This window comes from Rhinoderma darwinii, chromosome 10 (assembly GCF_050947455.1).
Source record: "Rhinoderma darwinii isolate aRhiDar2 chromosome 10, aRhiDar2.hap1, whole genome shotgun sequence".
Lineage (NCBI taxonomy): Eukaryota > Metazoa > Chordata > Amphibia > Anura > Rhinodermatidae > Rhinoderma > Rhinoderma darwinii.
In genome coordinates, this window is record NC_134696.1 from 40,034,703 (window position 1) to 40,055,691 (window position 20,989).

The 20,989-nt window shown below is 42.6% G+C and overlaps 1 protein-coding gene across 3 annotated transcripts in view; it reads left to right on the forward strand.

The window, feature by feature from the left end:
* Positions 1 to 20,989, forward strand: part of IL18 (interleukin 18) — a 43,303-nt gene that overhangs the window by 21,021 nt on the left and 1,293 nt on the right. For 2 of the 3 annotated variants that reach the window (XM_075838780.1, XM_075838781.1), the window contains 2 exons: positions 5,164 to 5,277; positions 7,253 to 7,386. In XM_075838780.1, coding sequence (XP_075694895.1) covers positions 5,164 to 5,277; positions 7,253 to 7,386 — 248 coding nt within the window. The remainder of the gene's footprint in view (positions 1 to 5,163; positions 5,278 to 7,252; positions 7,387 to 20,989) is intronic. The other variant, XM_075838782.1, reaches the window with a different exon arrangement.

A 20,989-nucleotide genomic window follows, 5' to 3' on the forward strand; every position in this document is an offset into this window, starting at 1 on the left:
GAATGAACGAAGCAGGTCACTCCATATTGAGACAGAATGCGGTTGCAAGAAGAAATTACAGTGCATAACATACATACAGTATATGAACCTGAGAACTAGTTAGAACAGCATACCAAAGGGGGGAGTATACACTGAAAGAGGGACAATGAGCAAGGTGATCGATAGGTAACAAAAACGTATACAGTAGGAGCTCCTCCATAATAGTAAGCTAAAGAAGAGGCAAATAGGAGAATCGTAATGGCCATTTTCTTAGGTAAAAATGAGAACGGGAGGGGGGCGTTGGGAAGGAAAAAGCAGAAGAGCATACCACCAGGAGGTAAGCAAGTATAATCACAACGCATCACAGGATATTATAAGTCACGTATGCAATAGAAACGCCAGGTAGATGAGAGGAATAAACAAGTGCATCGTTAGAGCAACACACCAATAGGGAGGAGCATACACTTATAGAAGGACAACGAGCATTTGTGTAATGATACAATACCATAACTATACATTAGGAGCTCCTTCAGCAAAGTTATCTATAATAAAGGCAAATGAGGGATTGGTAATGCCCATTTACAAAGGTAAAAATTGGAATGGATGGTGGGGTACGTAGGTAAAAATGGGAATAGGTGGAAGGTGGGGGTAGGCAGGGACAAAAATATGAGAGAATACTCCAAGGAATTAAGCAAAAATCGTCACAATGCAAAACAGTATAATATAAGCCACGAATAAAATGCAAATAAAGGGTAAGCGAAAAGAAACGATTAATGTACCCAAACGTCAACCAGTCAGTCAGATTGAGCTGAACAAATCCATCCCAGAGGAGAGTTCCTGAAAAAAATCAAGATCATGTATGTACGGAACATGCGAAGACTCATGCCGTCGGAGGAGTAAGGAAGGCAAATGCATCGCGTAGGTTGTCCGAGGATCTGACTGTAAATTCATTGCCAGCTTTGCGTAAAATAATGTGGAAGGCATGTCCCCAATGATAAGAAGCTTCCGCTTAATGAGTCTTATGCAGAATAGGTTTCACCAATCTACGCATATTGAGAGTGTGCGGCGTGAGACATCCGGTAGCAGACTTATAAACGCACCTTCATGTGCAATGGGACCCATCTCCCACGCTTTTAGGAGAAGAGCTTCTTTCTGCTGGTAAAAATGGACGAGGCAAAGAACATCATGTGGGCTGCTCCTATTACGGTCTTAAATTCTAGAGACATAGATTCTGTGAATTCTGCCGAGTTCGAGATCATCGTCCTCATTTAGGTCCAACATCCGGCGAAACAGGGCAGTAACGGACCGCCATAACTCCGCATTACTCACCGATTCTGGGAGGCCTCTTAGTTTGATATTATTGCAGCGGCCCCGATTCTCCAGATCATCTATTTGGAGAGTGGTGTCATGCAGCAAGGTAGAGTGTGACTGTACGGTGGATGTGAGAGTGGATACGGAGCCTATCTAGGTCTTGGATTCGTTGTTGAACTTGAACCACTGCAGTAGAGATCTGCTGGACGGTCTGCTGAATGGTGGAGATACCTTTAGCATGGCATTCCTCTAGGCGGGTAAATTGGGCCTCTAAGTCCACACGTGTAGATAGGGCCTGTAGAATTTCCCGGAGTTCCGTGAGCAGCGGAACATCACCCGGAGCATCCTCAACATCAGCGGAGTCGGAGTATGATGATCCTGGATTTTGGGAGAGGAACATAGCTGGTATAGGTTGGCTGAGATGACATGGGCTGAAAGGCCTCCGTGCAAGTTGTGGTCTATTTGTCGCAGCGTGGGCGCCATGACAGGACGAGGAGAGGAAGGAGAATCTCCTGTAAAGTGATGGAAGACATGTGCTTACGAGGTATTTGGGGTGGCTGGAGGTTTATGGTCCGGTTTTTTCCTCTTCGGCATGCTTTTGGAGAGAGGTAAGTGTCGAAAAGTCACTGCATATAAGCCGTGGTCTCGTAGCTCAAGAAGAAAGCAACCTCACTCCGCCATGTCCAAGCCATGCCCCTCTCTCCGTTTGTCTTTTCGTTCATATCTTCTGTCAGAGGAACAGACAAATGGAAAGACAAACGGAAAGTATAATTTCCGTTTGCATTATCGTTGATTTAATAATTTTTTTGTTTCAGTTTGATTCAGTTTGCCTCCGTTCTGCTAGGTTTCCGTTTTTCATGGAAACAATAGTGCAGCACAATACACTATTTTTTCCGTGAAAAAAAGCAGAAACCTAGCGGAACGGAGGCAAACTGGAGGAAAAAAAATACTATTGAAATGGTATTGCAAATGGAAACTATACTTTTCATTTGTCTTTTCCTCTGACAGAACAGATGAACGGAAAGCCAAATAGAAGCCAGTGATGATGTGAATAGTCACCTTGTGTCATACTGGCTGTTGCAGCGGCTGCTAACTTCTCATATTCTTAAAAGGAATAATAGTGAGGCCTCATGCATACGGCTGTAGCTGTGTGCACGGTCCGTGATTACGGCACGGACGTCCGTGGAGTGTCATCTGCGGCCTGTCCTCAAATCATGGACCATCCACACCTTGATTTCAATGAGCCCAGAACGTAAATGCGGCCTGTATTATGACATGTCCTATTTTTTGCGTCCAGGCTCTGGGCAATTCACGGTCTGTGTAAACCACGGTCGTGTGCATGGGAGCAAAGAAATTAATGTGTCCGCAAAAATGCGGCTGAATTGCGGACGCAAATGCACGTTCGTGTGCATGAGGCCTAAAGTTAAATAACGGTAACAGCAAGTAAATAGGGTGGATTATAATACAGAGAAAAAAAGATCTGCTGGAGTTTTCGTTCACACTCACAAAATTACCTTTTCTTTATGGATTTCTTTCTCTGGAAAACTCTGCAATCTCTGCAGTTAGCATGACAAATCTCATAACTTATTATATATTTCTAATTATATTGGGAAATATGGTTTATTTTATTTATGGCCAGTAGTATGCAGAACATTGATTTAAAGGCGATTAACCCATGCAGCACTTATAAAGTAAAATCGTCATTAATTTCATATAACTGCTTAAGCGTTTCAAACCTTTCTGTTTTTATAGCATGCTATGACTTAGATCCGAATGGTTCGAAACGCGTAAGCAGGTATGAGATCTCTCTATCCATCGTGTTAGCTTGCAACAAGCACTCGATACAATATGAACTTAGTATTTATTGATGCTGAGTCCTATCTCATCCCAGTGAGCTCTTACGCTCTTCGTCCATATTGTAAGCATTGAAAACTTTTGATGGAGACACTGGATACTTTGTAGCTTCAGCATTGATAAATTCAGTGTAAGGCCACTTTCACACAGCAGTATTTTGGTCAGTATTTGTGAGCTGAAACCAGGAGTGGAACCCCCAGAAAAGTCTCCTTTGGCAATGGGCAACATTAATAGGCGTAGTACAGAATCAGCAAACAGGAAAGAATAGTTGAGGGAAGTCGGCAGACGTGCACTCATGGTTGGTAGAGCTGTTTTTCACGTCCAAGGTGCACCCGTGCTGGATGCGTTGTCACAGATCCCCATAGACTAGAGTCTATGGTGCGGGATGCGTGACACGCAGCAAAATGTCCTATGACATGTCCTATTTTTTCACGGATTCTTCACACGCTCTGTTGAAACAATGGTCATGTGAACAGCCTCATTGAAATACATGAATCTGTGTGACGGCCATTGTTTTAACGGCCATCACACGGACAAGATACACGTTCATCTGTATGAGCCCTTAAAGTGCCTCTATAAATCAATGGTAATGTAAACGGAAACTGTACGTTCCGTTTGTCTTTCCGTTTGTCTGTTCCTCTGATAAACCACTCTAATAAACCACACCTAGTCTGTCAAGATAGTTTATAAGACTTCCTCCTACGCATAGTCCAAAAGGGTAGTAGTATTCAATGTCAGTCTACAAATGCAGACTAACACGTTCAGTAACCCTTTCAAGACAAGACAATTTTTTGTTTTTATGCTTTTGTTTTTTCCTCACTGCCTTCAAAAAAACATAACTTTTTTATTTTTTCGTTGACACAGGCATATGAGGGGTTAATTTTTACAGGACAAATTATACTTTCTAATGGCACTATATAATATTATGTGTGATGTACTGGGAAGCTGGAAAAAAAATAAGAATGCGGAGAATTGGAAAAAAACAACAGTTCCGCCATATTCTTATGGGTTTTGTTTTTTACGGTGTTCACTTTATGGTAATAATGACACGTTATTTTTATTCTGCATGTCAGTTCGATCAAGGTGATACCAAATTTAGATTGTTTTTGTTATGTTTTAGTACCTTTAAAAAATGAGAAAAGCTTTAGAAACAATTTTTTTTTTCATTGCCATATTGTGACTCTCTGAACTTTTTTCTATTACTGTATATAGAGCTGTGTACGGTATCTTTTTTATTGATATCATTTTGGGGACTGTCTAGCTTTTCAATCACTTTTTTTTTATTTTTTTGGGGGGGTTGAAGTGGCAAAAAATTTTTTTTGCCCATAAATACGTTTATATTTTTATAGTTTGGCCATTTTCGGACGTGGGAATACCTAATGTGTTTATGTTTATTTTTGTTTATTTATTTGTATATGTGATCTAGGAAAAGGGGGGGTGATTTGAGTTTTTATAATTTAAATTTTTTTTAAAAATTTTGTAAAACATTTTTCACATTCTTTTACATCTATTTTTTAGTCCTCCACAGGGGGCTTGAACCTGTGATCATTAGATTGCTTATGCCATAGACTGCAATATTACAGTATTGCAGTCTATGGAAAAATCAGTGCATTGCTATTGACATGCGACGCTATTGTTTCCGGTAAACCACTGACACCCTGATGGAAACCCGGCAGAACACATTAAAGTCAATGGGTTCTGTCGGGTACCGGTTGTCTCCGTTGTTCAATGGAACCTCCGCTTACGAAATTTGTTCTGACGGAGCAGAACAACAGAAAGCTGAACGCAGATGTGAACAGGTAGAAATTTGCCTATTATAGGAATTTGTCTTTTATACACAAGTCGGACCTGGGGTTCTGGGTGGAATCAAGTCTATGTCAGAGCACTGCATGACAGCAATATGGACAGTGCCATCAATAGAAATCTACATTGATCAGGGAATAACATCATATCTTAGATTTCAAGGTAAAATGTATATATATTTACATTTCTTTAATGTCTAATGCATTGATTTTACAGATGCATATAAAAACTCAGGTGTCTGTGTAAGTGGAACTATTGAGAACTGTCATGGGAAATTCTTGGAAGCTGAGCCTGCTGGTTCTAATGTAATCTTTGTTAATCCATGTTCAGGTAATGAAAGCTTCTTGTGTCAAGTGCATTCTCAATATTAGATTGATAGTTTATAGAGATCAAGTAGATTTGCTCACTATTTAAAGTGTGACTGTTATTTTAAGAAATAGACTTAAAGGTAATGTGTTGCCAGAAAAACATGTTTTGTTTTTTTTTAATTAAACATTTAGTGTGTAGGTGATTAAACATTGTTCAAATTTTTTTTTTTTTTCACGAGTCAGGAAATATTATAAATTAGATTCTAATTTATAATATTTCCCATCGCTGGTCACTAGATGGAGCTATTCCCAAAATTGCAGCATTGCAAAATTGGGTAAAAAGCCCTCGCTCTAGTGAGCTCTCAGCATCCCCCCCTCCTTTATCCTGGCTAGTGCCGGGATAAACGAGGGGTTTGAACGGTCTAACCTCCTACACTGTGTGTCGCCATTTTTTGAGCTAACACACAGTGTAGTAGGTTTACATACAGTAGTAAACGCACACAAACACGAACATACATTGAAATCTCTTACCTGCTCCTGCCGCCGCGGCTCCCTCCGGCCCGTCCGCTCCGTCTGATGCCGCTGGTCCAAGTGCACAAGTCCGGAAGCCGGGACCGGAAGTAGTAATCTTACTGTCCGGCCGCGACTTCCGGTCCACAGGAAAATGGCGCCGGACGGCGCCAATTTCAAATTGGACTGTGTGGGAGCGGCGCATGCGCAGTTCCCGCACAGACGGCGTACATGTTAGTGGATGGAACGGGTCCCGTTCGCAGTCCCTATGGGACTGTGGCTGCCGTATTCCATGTCTGTATGTGTCGTTAATCGACACATACAGAAATGGAAAAAAAAATGGCAGCCCCCATAGGGAAGAAAAAGTGTAAAAATAAAAAAAAGTAAAACACAAACACACAAATAATTATAAACGTTTTTAATAAAGCACTAACATCTTTAACATATTAAAAAAAAAAATCTGATGACACTGTTCCTTTAAAGAGATTGTTCCCTTTTGAAAACCTATTTTCATATACCCTATTTGGGAATTCTGAATTACTAAAGGGGTGTCCACTGTTCAGGACTTCATCAATTGGCCAGAGTGGAGAGCGGTTATAAAGAAAGTCTTTTGCTCTGGAAGACCTGTCCTGTCCTGCATTAGACAGACAATTCATTGATATGAATGGACACTGTGTAATGCTTAATTTCTCCTGTGGTGGCGCTGCAGGGAAACTGAACACTTACTGACATATTTCCCCACATATTACAGCAGATCGCTGGGGGTCCCAGCAGGGGGACAATATGATCGGCTTATTGTCAAGTGATCCTTCTAACAAGTAGGAATTGTCCAAAGCGAAAAACCCCTGCACTTAACTCTCCCAGGCCATGATGCAAAATCTGTAACAGGGATACCCCACACACAATTTACAGAAGCATGACTGAAACCTCTGTACCCTATAGTTTCACCCCTATCTAGTCAGGCAGAAACATGTAACATCTTCCCAGCCTCCTGACGTGCGACTGCTCTTGGATTCAGCAGACGACCCCTAGAGATACTGTAGGTATGATGTTAACGCTAAGCAGCATCATTCTGCAAGGATCTGTCTACTGAATGCAGATTCCAACAAGAGTAGACAGGCTGCAAGAGGGCTGGGAGGATCGAAACACACACAAAAGTAGGCAGGAGAAGATACTAATGAACGACATGACATATGTTGTTCTGCGTGGTTATACATCAATTTCCTAACTGACTGCTCCAAGACCCCTCAATTTCTTTCGAACCAGACCTTTTGCATCAAATACAATTTTGTGACAAATTTATAGATGTCACTCACTGGCGATACATGACCTGTCGAAATTAATTGGTATCAAGTCCCGTCCTTAGCACTAAATATACAGTGCAGATCATATACGGAGCTGTAATACAGCCATGTACAGGAGGCGTAAGAATTATTGGATTAACATCTTAAAACAAATGTGTGCATGTACTTTATTCTTTCTTTCAGACAATCAAATATTCGATCTTTACATATATAATAGTAGTGAACAAAGTGAAGGACCTCCGGTGGCGTTTTCTTTAAAATATAAAAATGAGAAATACTACATGAGCTGTAAAAAAGACCTAAACTTTTACTTCACGGTAAGACTGAGATAGATATGAGATTACTCTTAAATGGGTTGTCTTCCAGAAACAGCACCAGACATGACTTGTGTCTGGTATTGCAGCATGGCACCATTGAAGTGAATGGGGCTGAGCTGCAATACCATACAAAACTTGCAGACAGGTGTGGTACTGGTTTTTGAAGAAAGCAGCCATGTTTTTCTAATACTGGACAACCCCTTTAAATTGGACATACAGGGAACAATTTTTCTACATGTTAGATGAAAATTGGATATTATAAATCATACCTGCCTACATATCAAGACTATGGACACTTTTGGTGGATTTTTATTATTGAAATTGATGTATTTTAGCATAAAAAGCACTTTTGTAATTTGCTTTAATTAAAAATGTTGTACCGTTTCACTTCTGCAGTTTCTATGTATCAGTGCACATAGATCTTGCAGAGCGCTGTAGTCAGCGGAATCCTTCCGTGAGCTGGTCTGACGAGTCAGTCTGTAGTGTCTCCTGTGTGAACTTCTAAGACTAATACTAATAAAATCATTGTTGATCAACTTTGATTTTATCAGTATTATGCTCCTCATCTTCGAAATTGCAACACCAAGAAGAAAATGTTTTGGAATTGTGTAAATCACAGGATTGATAGGCAAGTTAATGACATGCAAATGATAAAAAGAAAATGGAAACAAAATATTCCAAATGTCTTGATTTATTTAGTATCGGGTATGAGCACCACGCACAGAAATGCACGCACTTACATGACTTAGCATACTATCAATGAGGTTATTAATGTTTGTCTAAGGAAAGTTATGCCACGCTGAATGCACTTGGGCACACAAATCATTAAGATTGGCTGCTAGAACACAAGTCCAGATACTCTGCAGGCCATGGTAGCACATTTAGGCCACGCAGGCTTCTCACAGTAGCACAAGCAACTTTCGGCTTGTTGTCCTTTTGAAAAACGTACCACTGTCTCCACGGCCAAATCAATGTAATGCCGAGCTGTTAGTGTACCTGAAATGAAGACTAGAGGGGTCCGGCTACCGTACATAATGCAACTCTACACTATAATACTGTGAGTAGGACCGGTGTGACGCTCCCTTGTGAAGGCCTCTTCATGGTTTTGCCCACGTGGTCTCCAGACCTATCATTGCGTCCGAGACAAAAGCGAAACTGATCGCTGAAGAAGACAGAACTCCATTCCAGCTTCCATTGCCATCTTGCTATGCACCATGATAGACTTTGAGAGCGGTGGCGTGTGGTCAATAGAAAACCTGTAGCTGGACGTCCAGCTCGTAGCCCAATGTCGTGAAAACCTCTAATGGTTTGTGTCGACACTGGTTGCCGCCCTAGGCTTGGGATGTGATGTCCAATTTCACTTGCAGTACAGAATGGATCACCACACCCCATTCTTCCAATCAGAAGATCCGTTCGTGCAGAGGTTCGCCTCTTCACATCTCTTGCTGTTATTCCGGTTTGTTGTTGTTCTCCCACCCTACGGGACATGCAACACTGTTCAGCACGGTGGCTCAGTGGGTAGCACTATTGCCATGCAGCTCTGGAGTCCATATGTGGGCACTATCTACAGAGGGTTGTATCTGCGGCACTACCTACAAGGGGAGCTAAATGTGAGGCACTATCTACAGAAGTGGGCTATATGTGGAGAACTATCTATTGGGGGACCTATTTGTAGGGCACTATCTACAGGGGTGGGCTATATGTGGGACACTATATACAGGGTACACTGGACATGGCAGAAGACACTGGAGGTGGCAGAAGACACTGGACATGGCAGAAGACACAGGACGTGGCAAACGACAATAGGTGCAGTAGGGCACGACTCCAACACTAAGAGCCTCAGGAACAAGAACACAGCACGAGATACAGGATACGGGTAACAGGGCACGGGTAACAATTGAAACGGGAAAACACTAAGGGACTATTTGCAAGACTCACATGGGAAACACTAACAACGTTCAGGCAAGAATCAGAAGGGCAGGGCCCTTCTTATAGTCCAGTAAATCATGTGTAGTTGATGATGATGATTGTCCACATGTGCACGTGCTGGCCCTTTAAGACCGGGCACCCTACGGGACACCTCAGACCGGAGCGGAAGTGAGTGCTGGCGTCTCCTAGGAAGGAGATGCGAGCCAGCGCTCACTGATCCATGGCTACGGGCGTCGGGAGGTGAGTAAACCCGACGGCCCACAGCCATGGACGCTACAGCAGCGAGATGATGGGTGGTATGATTTTTTTTTTGTGAAACAGCATCTCCCAGCATATCCTTACCATTGTTCGGGCCATGCTGGGAGCTGTAGTTTTATGCCGTACAAACCTATACGACAGGGGTTGCACTAAATTGAGCTGTATTTGTTATGGTGTTGTATATATGTACTGTGCTGGGTTCTGGGGCTGCATATATGTACTAAGCTTCGTTCTGGTGCTGTATATATGTACTGATCTTGGTTCTGATGCTGTATTTATGTACTGAGCTTTGTTCTGGTGCTGTATATATGTACTGATCTTGGTTCTGATGCTGTATTTATGTACTGAGCTTTGTTCTGGTGCTGTATTTATGTACTGACCTTGGTTCTGATATTGTACGTATGTACTGAGCTTTGTTCTGGTATTGTATATATGTACTGAGATTGGTTCCCGGGCTGTATACATGTACTAAGCTTTGTTCTGGTGCTGTATATATGTACTAATCTTGGTTCTGATGCTGTATTTATACACTGAGCTTTGTTCTGGTGCTGTATATATGTACTCATCTTGGTTCTGATGCTGTATTTATGTACTGAGCTTTGTTCTGGTGCTGTATTCATGTATTGACCTTTGTTCTGATATTGTACATATGTACTGAGCTTGTTTCTAGTATTGTATATATGTACTAAGCTTGGTTCTAGTGCTGTTTTTATGTACTGAGGTTGCTTCTGGTGCTGTATATACATCAGAGCTTGGTTCTAGTGCTGTATTTATGTACTGAGGTTGGTTCTGGTGCTGTATATATGTATTGAGCTTGGCTCTCATGCCGTATATACGTATGAGCTTGGTTCTAGTGCTGTATTTATGTACGGAGCTTGGTTGTGGTACTGTATATATATATGAGCTTGGTTCTGGAACCGTATATGTCAGCTTGGTTCTGGAGATATAATTATATAGGATATATTTATAATAACAAAATTGCAGGGCAGATCGAATTGTTTTCAATTCATTGTATATTTAATGAGAACCTGTCTGGTAGTTTTAACTCCTTGAACCGCCACCATGCGGTAATACATGACGTGACAATATTTCCAAATGTATGTTTTTTTCAGATGCAGCAAAATCGACAAAATCAACCTGAAGTGTCACATAGTCCTGCCTCCAAACCCTTTCCATGTTTGATTGACATCCCCCTGGATGATACAACTTTCTCGGATCAGCCATTGCCTTGTACTACTTGGAGGGCTCTGTGGCACTAAACACAAAGGGGAGCTGTGTGGAACTATACACATGGGGAGCTGTGTGGCACTATATACAAGGGGCTGTGTGGAACTACTAAGGGTGGCAGTGTGGCACTATCTACTAGGGGTAGGTGGGGGCGCTATAAACAAGTGGGTGTGACTGTCTACAGGGGGTTGTATGGCACAATCTTCAGGGGGCACTATCTATAAGGGGGGCTGTGTGTGGCACCTGGGGGAGCCCCAGTCAAGACCTTGCTATGGGGCCTAGTGTTTCCTAGTTACGCCCCTGGTGCTGACATCCCGGCCTAGGCGCGTAGCCATCTGCCAGAGTGATAAACAAAAGTCTCTCAGTTCAAGGATTCTGTCCCACTCAGTTTGCGACAAGTGGCGATAACTGGCACGTCGACGAACAGGATTCATCACACAATCATCCCACACCACTTAATCCAATTTTTGAGGTTTCATGTGGCTAAAACATGTTGCTTTCAATCTGGATTTTATACCCCTCTCACATGTGACAGATTGGAGATAGGTGCTTGAAAATGTGATCATTTTCAGATCTTAGCGACACTTGCTACTTCCTCAATTTGCATAATCTTGTGGTTTGCCCTTCTTGTTGTTGCAATTTCAATGTTGAGAAGTGTATATTCAGTATTACATAATAGTTTATTGGTATAATTATCCTAGGAGGCATTTACCATAATTGTCCATTTTCTCCAAAATCCAAAACAATCCCTAGAGACAAAAACCATCTGAGGTCCACCTGAATATTGGGGCCAATCCATAAGGTACCCCAAGGCTCTATTCATACGACAGAGTCCGAGTATCAGCCGATTTGCATCCGTTCTGTTTCCGTTCCATGCCGTTTTTCCGTTTATAAAAGGTGATTTTTACACATTTTGCATCCATTTTTTCCATGTCCGTTTTAACGGATGAATTTCATTTGTTAATTTTATGCGACAGAGTGCCCTCTGTAGCTATTGCCACACACGGTCCTCTGTAGCTAATGCCACACACTGCCCTCTGTAGCTAATGCCACACACAGGCCCCCTGTGGGTATTTCCCCACAGTCCCCCTATAGGTAGTGATCCACAGCCCCCCTGTAGGTAGTGCCCCACATCCCCCTGTAGGTAGTGCCCCACATCCCCCTGTAGGAAGTGCCCCACATCCCCCTTGTGCATAGCACCCTGTAGATGGGACACCCCATAGATGGCACCCCGGTATATGGCCCCCCCCCCCTTCTGCAGATAGCTCCAATGTGGGGGACCGCTCCAGGAGAATTCTCTGACTTCTCCTGGAGCGGAACCCCTGATGTCACTGTCGATATATTGACAGTGAAGTCAGGGACTTTTCCAAGAGCTTCGGTGGAAGCTGTGGCTGGGGATTATGGATTCCGCTCCTACAAGGAGCAGAAAAATCTCCTCCTCCTCCTCACATGCACTTTGCACTGTGAGGAAGAGAAGACAGCGTGTGGCAGAAAGCACGGCCGTCACTTGGATCACATCCAAGTGGCAGCCGTGCTTTACACGGCCCCATAGTCTTCCCTTAGCCGTCGCATGGCCGGGAATCCCTGTCTTGTGAAGAGAGCCTAAGGCATTCAGGGACACTAAGTACTATGCGCCTCAAAGGTTATTCGTTTTATCGATGTTATTACGAGGCATATACATCAAAAGGGGTCCCAGGTTGACAACAATATGAATTCAGCCAAAAGACTATCGATCCACATCAGGGGCGTAACTAGGAAAGACTGGGCCCCATAGCAAACTTTTGACTGGGGCCCCCCCTCCCCTGGGTGTCACACAACCCCCCCCTTGTAGATAGTGCCTTTTTTACAGCCCCCCCCTGTAGAGAACGCCATACAGCCCCCCTGTAGAGAACGCCATACAGCCCCCCTGTAGAGAACGCCATACAGCCCCCCCCTGTAGGGAACGCCATACAGCCCCCCCCCTGTAGAGAACGCCATACAGCCCCCCTGTAGGGAACGCCATACAGCGTCCCCCCTCCCAAAAAAATGCGACCTACAGTGTGTCCTACAAAATACATGTATCCCCTCTCCACAGGACAGGGGATACATGTGTGATCTCTGGCAGCGATAGGGAGAACGGGGGACTGAAAGTCCCCTGAACTTCTCCATGACAAACCTCTGACTATCCCCTATACATGTCCTGTGGAGAGGGGGAGGGGGATACATGTCTTTTGCTCTATTTTGCGCCTTCAGGACCAGACACCGTTTAGCCATTTTTAGCACGTGTTAGTTAAATGGCTCTAACTTTTTTATTTGTTGGGCTAACGACGTGATTTTTGCGACGTTTTTTCCATAGACAATGCAGGTTTAATTTTTTATCGTTTTTATACGCACCTTTTTTGCTATTTTAGAATTTTTATTCATAAAGTTTGAAAATAATAGTAAAAAAGTAAGCTTTTTTACATTTCAGCTATTTTTTTTTTGGTAATAACATAGTCTTACCCTAAAATAGACCTTTTATTTGTGATCGTCATTGTCTACCGTAAATCTTTATATATTACATGTCTATATTAGGGTAATTGGGTCAGCGCTAGCGTTACAAAAATGATTGGCGGGGGGAACGTTTTTTTTTTGGGGTGGGTATTTTATGTGTATTTATTATTTACATTTTTTTTGCACTTTACTTTATTCTTTTCTTATTACTATGGTCTGTCCCCCAAAGGTCAAAGAAGACCTTTGGGGAACTTTATATATTTTTTTTCTTTATTTTACACCATGTTTTTCCACTGTAACTGGGGTTGCACAGCAGCCCCAGTTACAGGGGAAATCAGCCCTCTCATAGTGACGATTGTCACTAATAAGGCTGTGCTGGGTCTAGTAAGACCCAGCAGCAGTCTGCCACTAACGGTACCCGGCGATCATGTGACCAGTCACATGATCACCGGGAGCAATAGAGACAGCGCCGCTGCTGCTGCCTCTATTCCTGTACACAGCGCGCATTCAGCGCTGTGTACAAGTGATCAGAGAAGACAGAAGCAGCGAAAGCTGCTTCTATCCTCTCCTCAGGGTCCCCGGCAGTCACTGACAGCCGGAGACCCGACATTCAGCTGCCCGATCGCGCGGGCAGCAAGTTAAAACCCGAGCCGTAGAAAGTCTATGGCTCGGGTTTTAAGGACCCTGACCGCTGGCCGTAAAAATACAGCCAGCGGTCGGGAACCAGTTAATGGCAGAGCGGGGAGATACCTCCCTGCTCTGCCGTAGTGTTCAGTGGCGTCCCGCTGTAGCAGCCATAGCGGCTGCTAGCGGAGCCTCCGGCCATGGTGGGGGCCCGTGCCGGCGGGCGACACGGGCCCCCTCATGCCGCGGGCCCCGTAGCAGCCGCTACTGCTGCTACGGCGGTAGTTACGCCACTGATCCACATATGTTCTTACCTTGAATCATAAATTATAAAGCTAGTGCCCCTTAGTGGCGGCTGCAAGTAGCCTTTGTGGAAGACTTTCCTGCCTATTTGTTACTTTCAATTGGCAACACTTGTTTGTACTATTTCAAATATCACGTTATGGCACATTGTCATTGAATCTATGTCTAATCTGGCAAAAAAGTGTTCCATGTAAGGTCAGCCTTAATATGCGAGATGCTGAATTAACACAGCCAGGGGTCATTGAAGTTCCTCTGTCTTCAGCTTTTAAAAATTGGAGCCTTCCATGACAAATTACCTGTTCTATTGATTTTGAATAGAAATTAAAAGAGAACCTAAAAGAAGTTAAGCTAAATAAGTACCCGCTGGTGATCAGCTGATATCCCTGGCACTCAGCTTTGTTTGCCTGGGGAAGCTGAGGGTGCAGAAGGAGAAATGTAGAACTACATGGGGCCCATTCAAATGGGAGGGCGACCATATAACACATGGTCACACTGTGTCATCTAGTGCAAGAGCCTCATGTGTGGAAACCCCATCCTAATAGGGCACTTGGACAGGGTTTGTCCTTATGACAACTCATTTCACATAAAGTTCATTATGACATATTTCTAGAAGTGTTAATGTACCATAGGGATGTATTCACACTTGCCAGTTTGTACGATGCTGAAGTTGGTTTCTTATTCGTCCAGTTTGTTATTCAGGGCTGAAGTTGGTTTCTTATTCAGCCGTTTCTTATCCGCATTGTATTTTTGTTTTTTAAGAATATATTAAATGGAAAACTTATATCAATAATAAAATATGTTGCACTAAGCTGCCAGAACTGAAAACACCTTAAAGCAGCCTAAAAACAAAAAGAGCTGGCACAAAAATGGGCATCAAAGTGGGCACTACAAAGTGTGATTTATAGGGTTAAAATTGTTTGGGCCACTCATTTCACACTGCCAACATACAGAGAATAATGCCCCGCATAAAATTCAGTAGAAGTCAGCCTGGCCCGAACAGGTTCTGGACATAAAAGCTGGCATCAAAATGGGTAAACGGACACTTTTTCCAGGTTTCAATAAGTAACTGTATATTTAAAGGGTTAAATGACTTTGGGACACACATTTCACACTTCCAACATACAGAGAGGAATGCCCCGCATCAAACTCAGTTGAAATCAGACTGATCCGAACAAGTTCTGGGCATGAAAGCTGGCATCAAAGTAAAAATGTTAAATTTTTACAGATTTTAATGAGTAACTGATGTTTTTGAAGGGTTAAATGACTTTGGGTCACACATTTCACCCTGCCAACATACAGAGAGGAATGTCTTGCATCAAAATCTGTTGAGATCAGCCTTACCAGAACAGGTTCTGGGCATGAAAGCTGGCATCAAAATGGGCAAATTGACAATTTTTACAGATTTGAATAAGTAACTGATGTTTTTGATGGGTTAAATGACTTTGGGTCACACATTTCACACTGCCAACATACAGAGAGGAATGTCCCGCATCAAAATCAGTTGATATCAGCCTGGCCTGAACAGGTTCTGTGCATGAAAGTTGGCATCAAAGTGGGAAAATAGACACTTTTCACAGATTTGAATAAGTAACTGGTGTTTTTAAAGGGTTAAATTACTTTGACCCACTCATTTCACACTGCCAACATACAGAGAGAAATGGCCCGCATCAAAATCTGTTGAAATGTGCCTGGCTCGAATAGGTTCTGGGCATGAAAGCTGGCATCAATGTGGGCAAATTGACACTTTTTCACAATTTGAATAAGTAACTGATGGTTTTGTATGGTTAAATGACTTTGGGCCACTCATTTCACCCTGCCAACATACAGAGAGGAATGCCCCACATCAAAATCAGTTGAACTGCTGTCATTTTAACTACCGTAATCTGTGCCTATGGGGGAAAAAGAAAAAAGTAAATGAGAAGACAGGCGAGACCCAGACAAACCTATTCAAGTCAAAGAAAAGTGTCCATCTTCACAATTTGTTACCAGCCTTGATGCCCACAACATGTTCAGGCCAGTCTGAACAATACTGAATATGATGAGGGGCATCCCCCTCTGTATGTTGGCAGTGTCAGATCAGTGACCCAAAGTAATTTAACCCTTTAAGAATACCACTTACTTATTGAAATCTAGAAAAATTGTCAATTTGCCCAATTTGATGCCAGTTTTCACGCTCAGAACCTGTTTGGGCCTGGCTGATCTGAACTGATTTTAATGTGGGGTATTCCTCTCTGTATGTAGGCAGTGTGAAATGTGTGGCCCAAAGTCATTTAACCCTTTAAAAATACCAGTTACCAAATCTGGAAAAGGTGTATGTCTAACCACTTTGATGCTAGCTTTCATGCCCAGAAACCACTTGGGCCAGGCTGAACTCTACTGACTTTGATGCGGGGCATTCCTCTCTGTATATTGGCAGTGTGAGATTAGTGTCCCAAAGTTGTCTAACCCTTCAAAAAAAACAGTAACTTATTCAAATCTGGAAAAAGTATCCGCCTACCCACTTTGATGACAGCTTTCATGTCCAGAACCTGTTCGGGCCAGTCTGATCTCTACTGATTTTGATGTGGGGCTTCCCTTTCTGGATGTTGGCACTGTAAAATGAGTGGCCCAAAATCATTTAACACGTGAAAAATATCAGTTACTTATTCAAATCTGGAAAAATTTAATTTTGCCCACTTTGATTCCAGCTATCAAGCCCAGAACCTGTTTGGCACAGTCTGATCTCAACTTATTTTAATGCGGGGCATTCCTGTCTGTATATTGGTAGTATGAGATTAGTGGCCCAAAGTTATTTAAACCTTCAAAAACACCAGTTACTTATTTAAATCTGGAAAAAGTATCTGTCTACCCACTTTCATACCAGCTTTCATGCTCAGAATCTGTTTGGGCCAGGCAGAACTCTGCTGATTTTTATGCAGGCAATCCTCTCTGTATGTTGGCAGTGTGAAATGAGTGGCCCAAAGTAATTTAACCCATCAAAAACACCAGTTACTTATTCAAATATGGAAAAAGTGTCCATCTACTCATTTTGATGACAGCTCTAATGCCAAGAACATGTTCGGGCCAAGCTGATCTCGACTGATTTTGATGCGGAACATTCCTCTCTGTATGTTGGCAGTGTGAGATCAGTGGCCCAAAGTCATTTAACCCTTCAAAAACATTGGTTACTTATTCAAATCTGTAAAAATCGGCAATTTGCCCACTTTGATGCCAACTTTCATACACAGAACATGTTTGGGCCAGGCTGAACTCTACTAACTTTGATGCGGAGCATTCCTGTCTGTATATTGGCAGTGTGAGATTAGTGGCCCAAAGTTATTTAAACCTTCAAAAACACCAGTTTCTTATTTAAATCTGGAAAAAGTATTCGTCTTGCCACTTTCATACCAGCTTTCATGCCCAGAAGCTGTTCGGGCCAGGCAGAACTCTACTAGCTTTGAAGCGGCGCATTCCTCTCTATATGTTGGCAGTGTAAAAAGAGTGGCCCAAAGTCATTTAACCCATCAAAAACATCCGTTACTTATTAAAATCTGTAAAAATTGTCAATTTGCCCACTTTGTTGCCAGCTTTCATGCCCAGAAGCTGTTCGGGCCAGGTAGAACTCCACTGATTTTTATGCGAGGCATTCCTCTCTGTATGTTGGCAGTGTGAAATGAGTGACCCAAAGTAATTTAACCTATCAAAAACATCAGTTACTTGTTCAAATCTGGAAAAATTGTCAATTAGCACTCTTTGATGCCAGCTTTCATGGCCAGAACCTGTTCGAGCCAGGCTGATCTCAAATGATTTTGATGTGCGGAATTTTTCTCTGTATGTTGGCATTGTGAGATCAGTGGCCCAAAGTCAATCAGCTCATCAAAAACACCAGTTACTTATTTAAATTTGGAAAAAGTGTCCGTCTACCCAATTTGATGCCAGCATTCATGCTCAGAATATGTTCGTGCCAGGCTGATCTCAACTGATTTTGATGCGGAACATTACTCTCTGTATGTTGGCAGTGTGAGATTAGTGGCCCAAAGTCATTTAACTCTTTAAAAATACCAGTTACTTATTCAAATCTGTAAAAATTGTCATATTGCCCATTTTGATGACAGCTTTTACGCCCAGAACCAGTACGGGCCAGGCTAATCTCGACTGATTTAGATGTGTGGCATTCCTCCTTCTATGTTGGCAGTGTGAGATTAGCGGCCCAAAGTCAATTAGGCCATCAAAAACCCCAGTTACTTATTCAAATCTGGAAAAAGTGTCCGTCTACCCACTTTGATGCCAGCTTTCATGCCCAGAACCTGTTTGGGCAAGTCAAGTGTGATCTCAACTTATTTTGATGCGGGGCATTCCTCTCTGTATGTTGGCAGTGTGAATTGTTAATTTTCACTTTGATGCCAGCTTTCATGCCCAGAACCTATTTGGGCCAGGCTGAATTCTACTGATTTTGATGCGGGCAATCCTCTCTGTATTTTGGCAGTGTGAGATTAGTGGCCCAAAGTCATTTAACCTTTCAAAAACATCAGTTACTTATTCAAATCGGGAAAATGTATCAGTCTACCCACTTTGATGCCAGCTTTCATGCCCATAAATGTTCAGGCCAGGCTGAACTCCACTGATTTTGATGCGGGGCATTCCTCCCTGTATGTTGGCAGTGTGAGATCAGTTGCCCAAATTAATTTAACACTATATATCACACTTTGTATTGCCCACTTGTTTTCACTTCTGGGCAGCTTAGTGCAACATACTTTATTATTAGTATAAGATTTCCCTTTAAGGCTGAGTTGACACAGAGTTTTTTGCAGGAGGAAATTTCTGCCTCAAAATTCCGTTTGAAATTTTGAGGCAGATTTTCCTCTGCCTGCATGCCGTTTGCAGCGATTTTCGCTGCGTTTTTCACGGCATTTTTTGCTCGCGCCCATTGAGTGCCCTGGGCAAAAACACCGCGAAATACGCTTTCTCTGCCTCCCATTGATGTCAATGGGAGGTCAGAGGCGTAATCGCCCGAAGATAGGGCATGACGCTTCTTTTTACCGCGAGCGTTTTTTACCGCTCGTGGTAAAAAAAGTGTCCATTTTCGGCCGTTTTTTGGAGCGTTTTCCGACACGGTTTCCGCGCCAAAAAAACTCTGTGTGAACTGGCCCTAATATGTTCATAAAAAAACAAAAATACTGAAAACTCGAATAAGAAACTGCTGAATAAGAAGCCAACTTCAGCATCGTCCGGTTTGTGGCATTTTTTTGCCCGGGTTATGCCTTGAAAAATGCCATAGGTAAGTACAGCCTTACTGTCTATTTACTGACATAATTTGACTCGTAAAAAACTTTAAGGACATTTCTAGATCTTTGTGTTATATTTTTGGAACGTCTTAGAGAAGGGGGTTTTCATCTCAGAAAAAGATGTCGTATCGCTAGGATATGCCATTACTTTCTGATCGGGAATGTCCAACTACCGGATCCCACTGATCCTGAGAATAAAGGGGCCACAGCGCTGGTTTAGCGCTATGGCACAGCTCTATTCACTGAACAGTATCCATTCTCAGGAGCGGTGAGGGTTCAGGCAGTTGATCCCCTCATCGAAAATAAACTGATATGCCAGCAGTTTTCTGATAACGGAAAACCCGTTTTGGTTACACAGGATTTAGAACATTGGTACTTTCTTCCAGAAACAGTAGCACACTTGCCCATAGGTTGTGTCTGGTACTGCAGCTAAATTCAAATGAATAGGGATGGGGTGCAATACCACACACACACCCAGTGGAGATATCGCACTGTTTTTGGAAGAAAGCAGCCATGTTTTTGTAATCCTTTACAATTTTTTTAACTCATCATCTTGTTAAATCAGAGACAATCTCAGAACTTAAAGTGTAGCTAAACATTCAACAAACTTCTGACATGTCATAGTGACATGTCAGAAGTTTGGATTGATGGGGGTCCGAGCACTGAGACCCCCACCAATCGCTGGAACAAAGCAGCTGAAGTGCTTGTGTGAGCGCTCAGCCGCTTCATGTCTGTTTGGCTTTTTCTGTGCTGTGTAATACTGAGGGAAATCTGCTGTTCTGCTGATGATATGCATAGGAAATAATTCTTATTTAGTTTTTATTTGTTTGTATTTTTCTAAGAACTGATAGGTCTTATTTAAAGAGGCTCTGTCACCAGATTGTCAAATCCCTATCTCCTATTGCATGTGATCGGCGCTGCAATGTAGATAACAGTAACGTTTTTTTTTTAAAAAACGTTCATTTTTGGCCAAGTTATGAGCAATTTTATATATATGCAAATGAGCTTTGAAATGGACAAGTGGGCGTGTTTGTATTCGTATGTCCAACTGGGCGTGTATTGTGTTTTTAACTGGCCGTGTTTATTTGTTTTACTAACTGGGCTTTGTGGAGAGAAGTGTATGATGCTGACGAATCAGTGACCAATCAGCATCATGCACTCCTCTCCATTAATTTACACAGCACATAGTGTTCTTACTAGAACGATGTGCAGCCACATACACAAGTGTCCTGATAATGAATACACATGACCTCCAGCCTGGACGTCATGTCTACTCAGAATTCTGACACTTCTGAATCCTTTCTGTGAGATTTCAGCAAGCCGCGCGTAATCTCGCGAGATTACGAGGTAAACGAGATTTTGTTTCCCTTGCTGGAAGTCTCACAGAAAGGATTCAGAAGTGTCAGGATTCTGAATACACATGACGTCCAGGCTGGAGGTCATGTGTATTCATTATCAGGACACTTGTGTATGTGGCTGCACATCGTTCTAGTAAGAACGATGCTGCTGTGTAAATTAATGGAGAG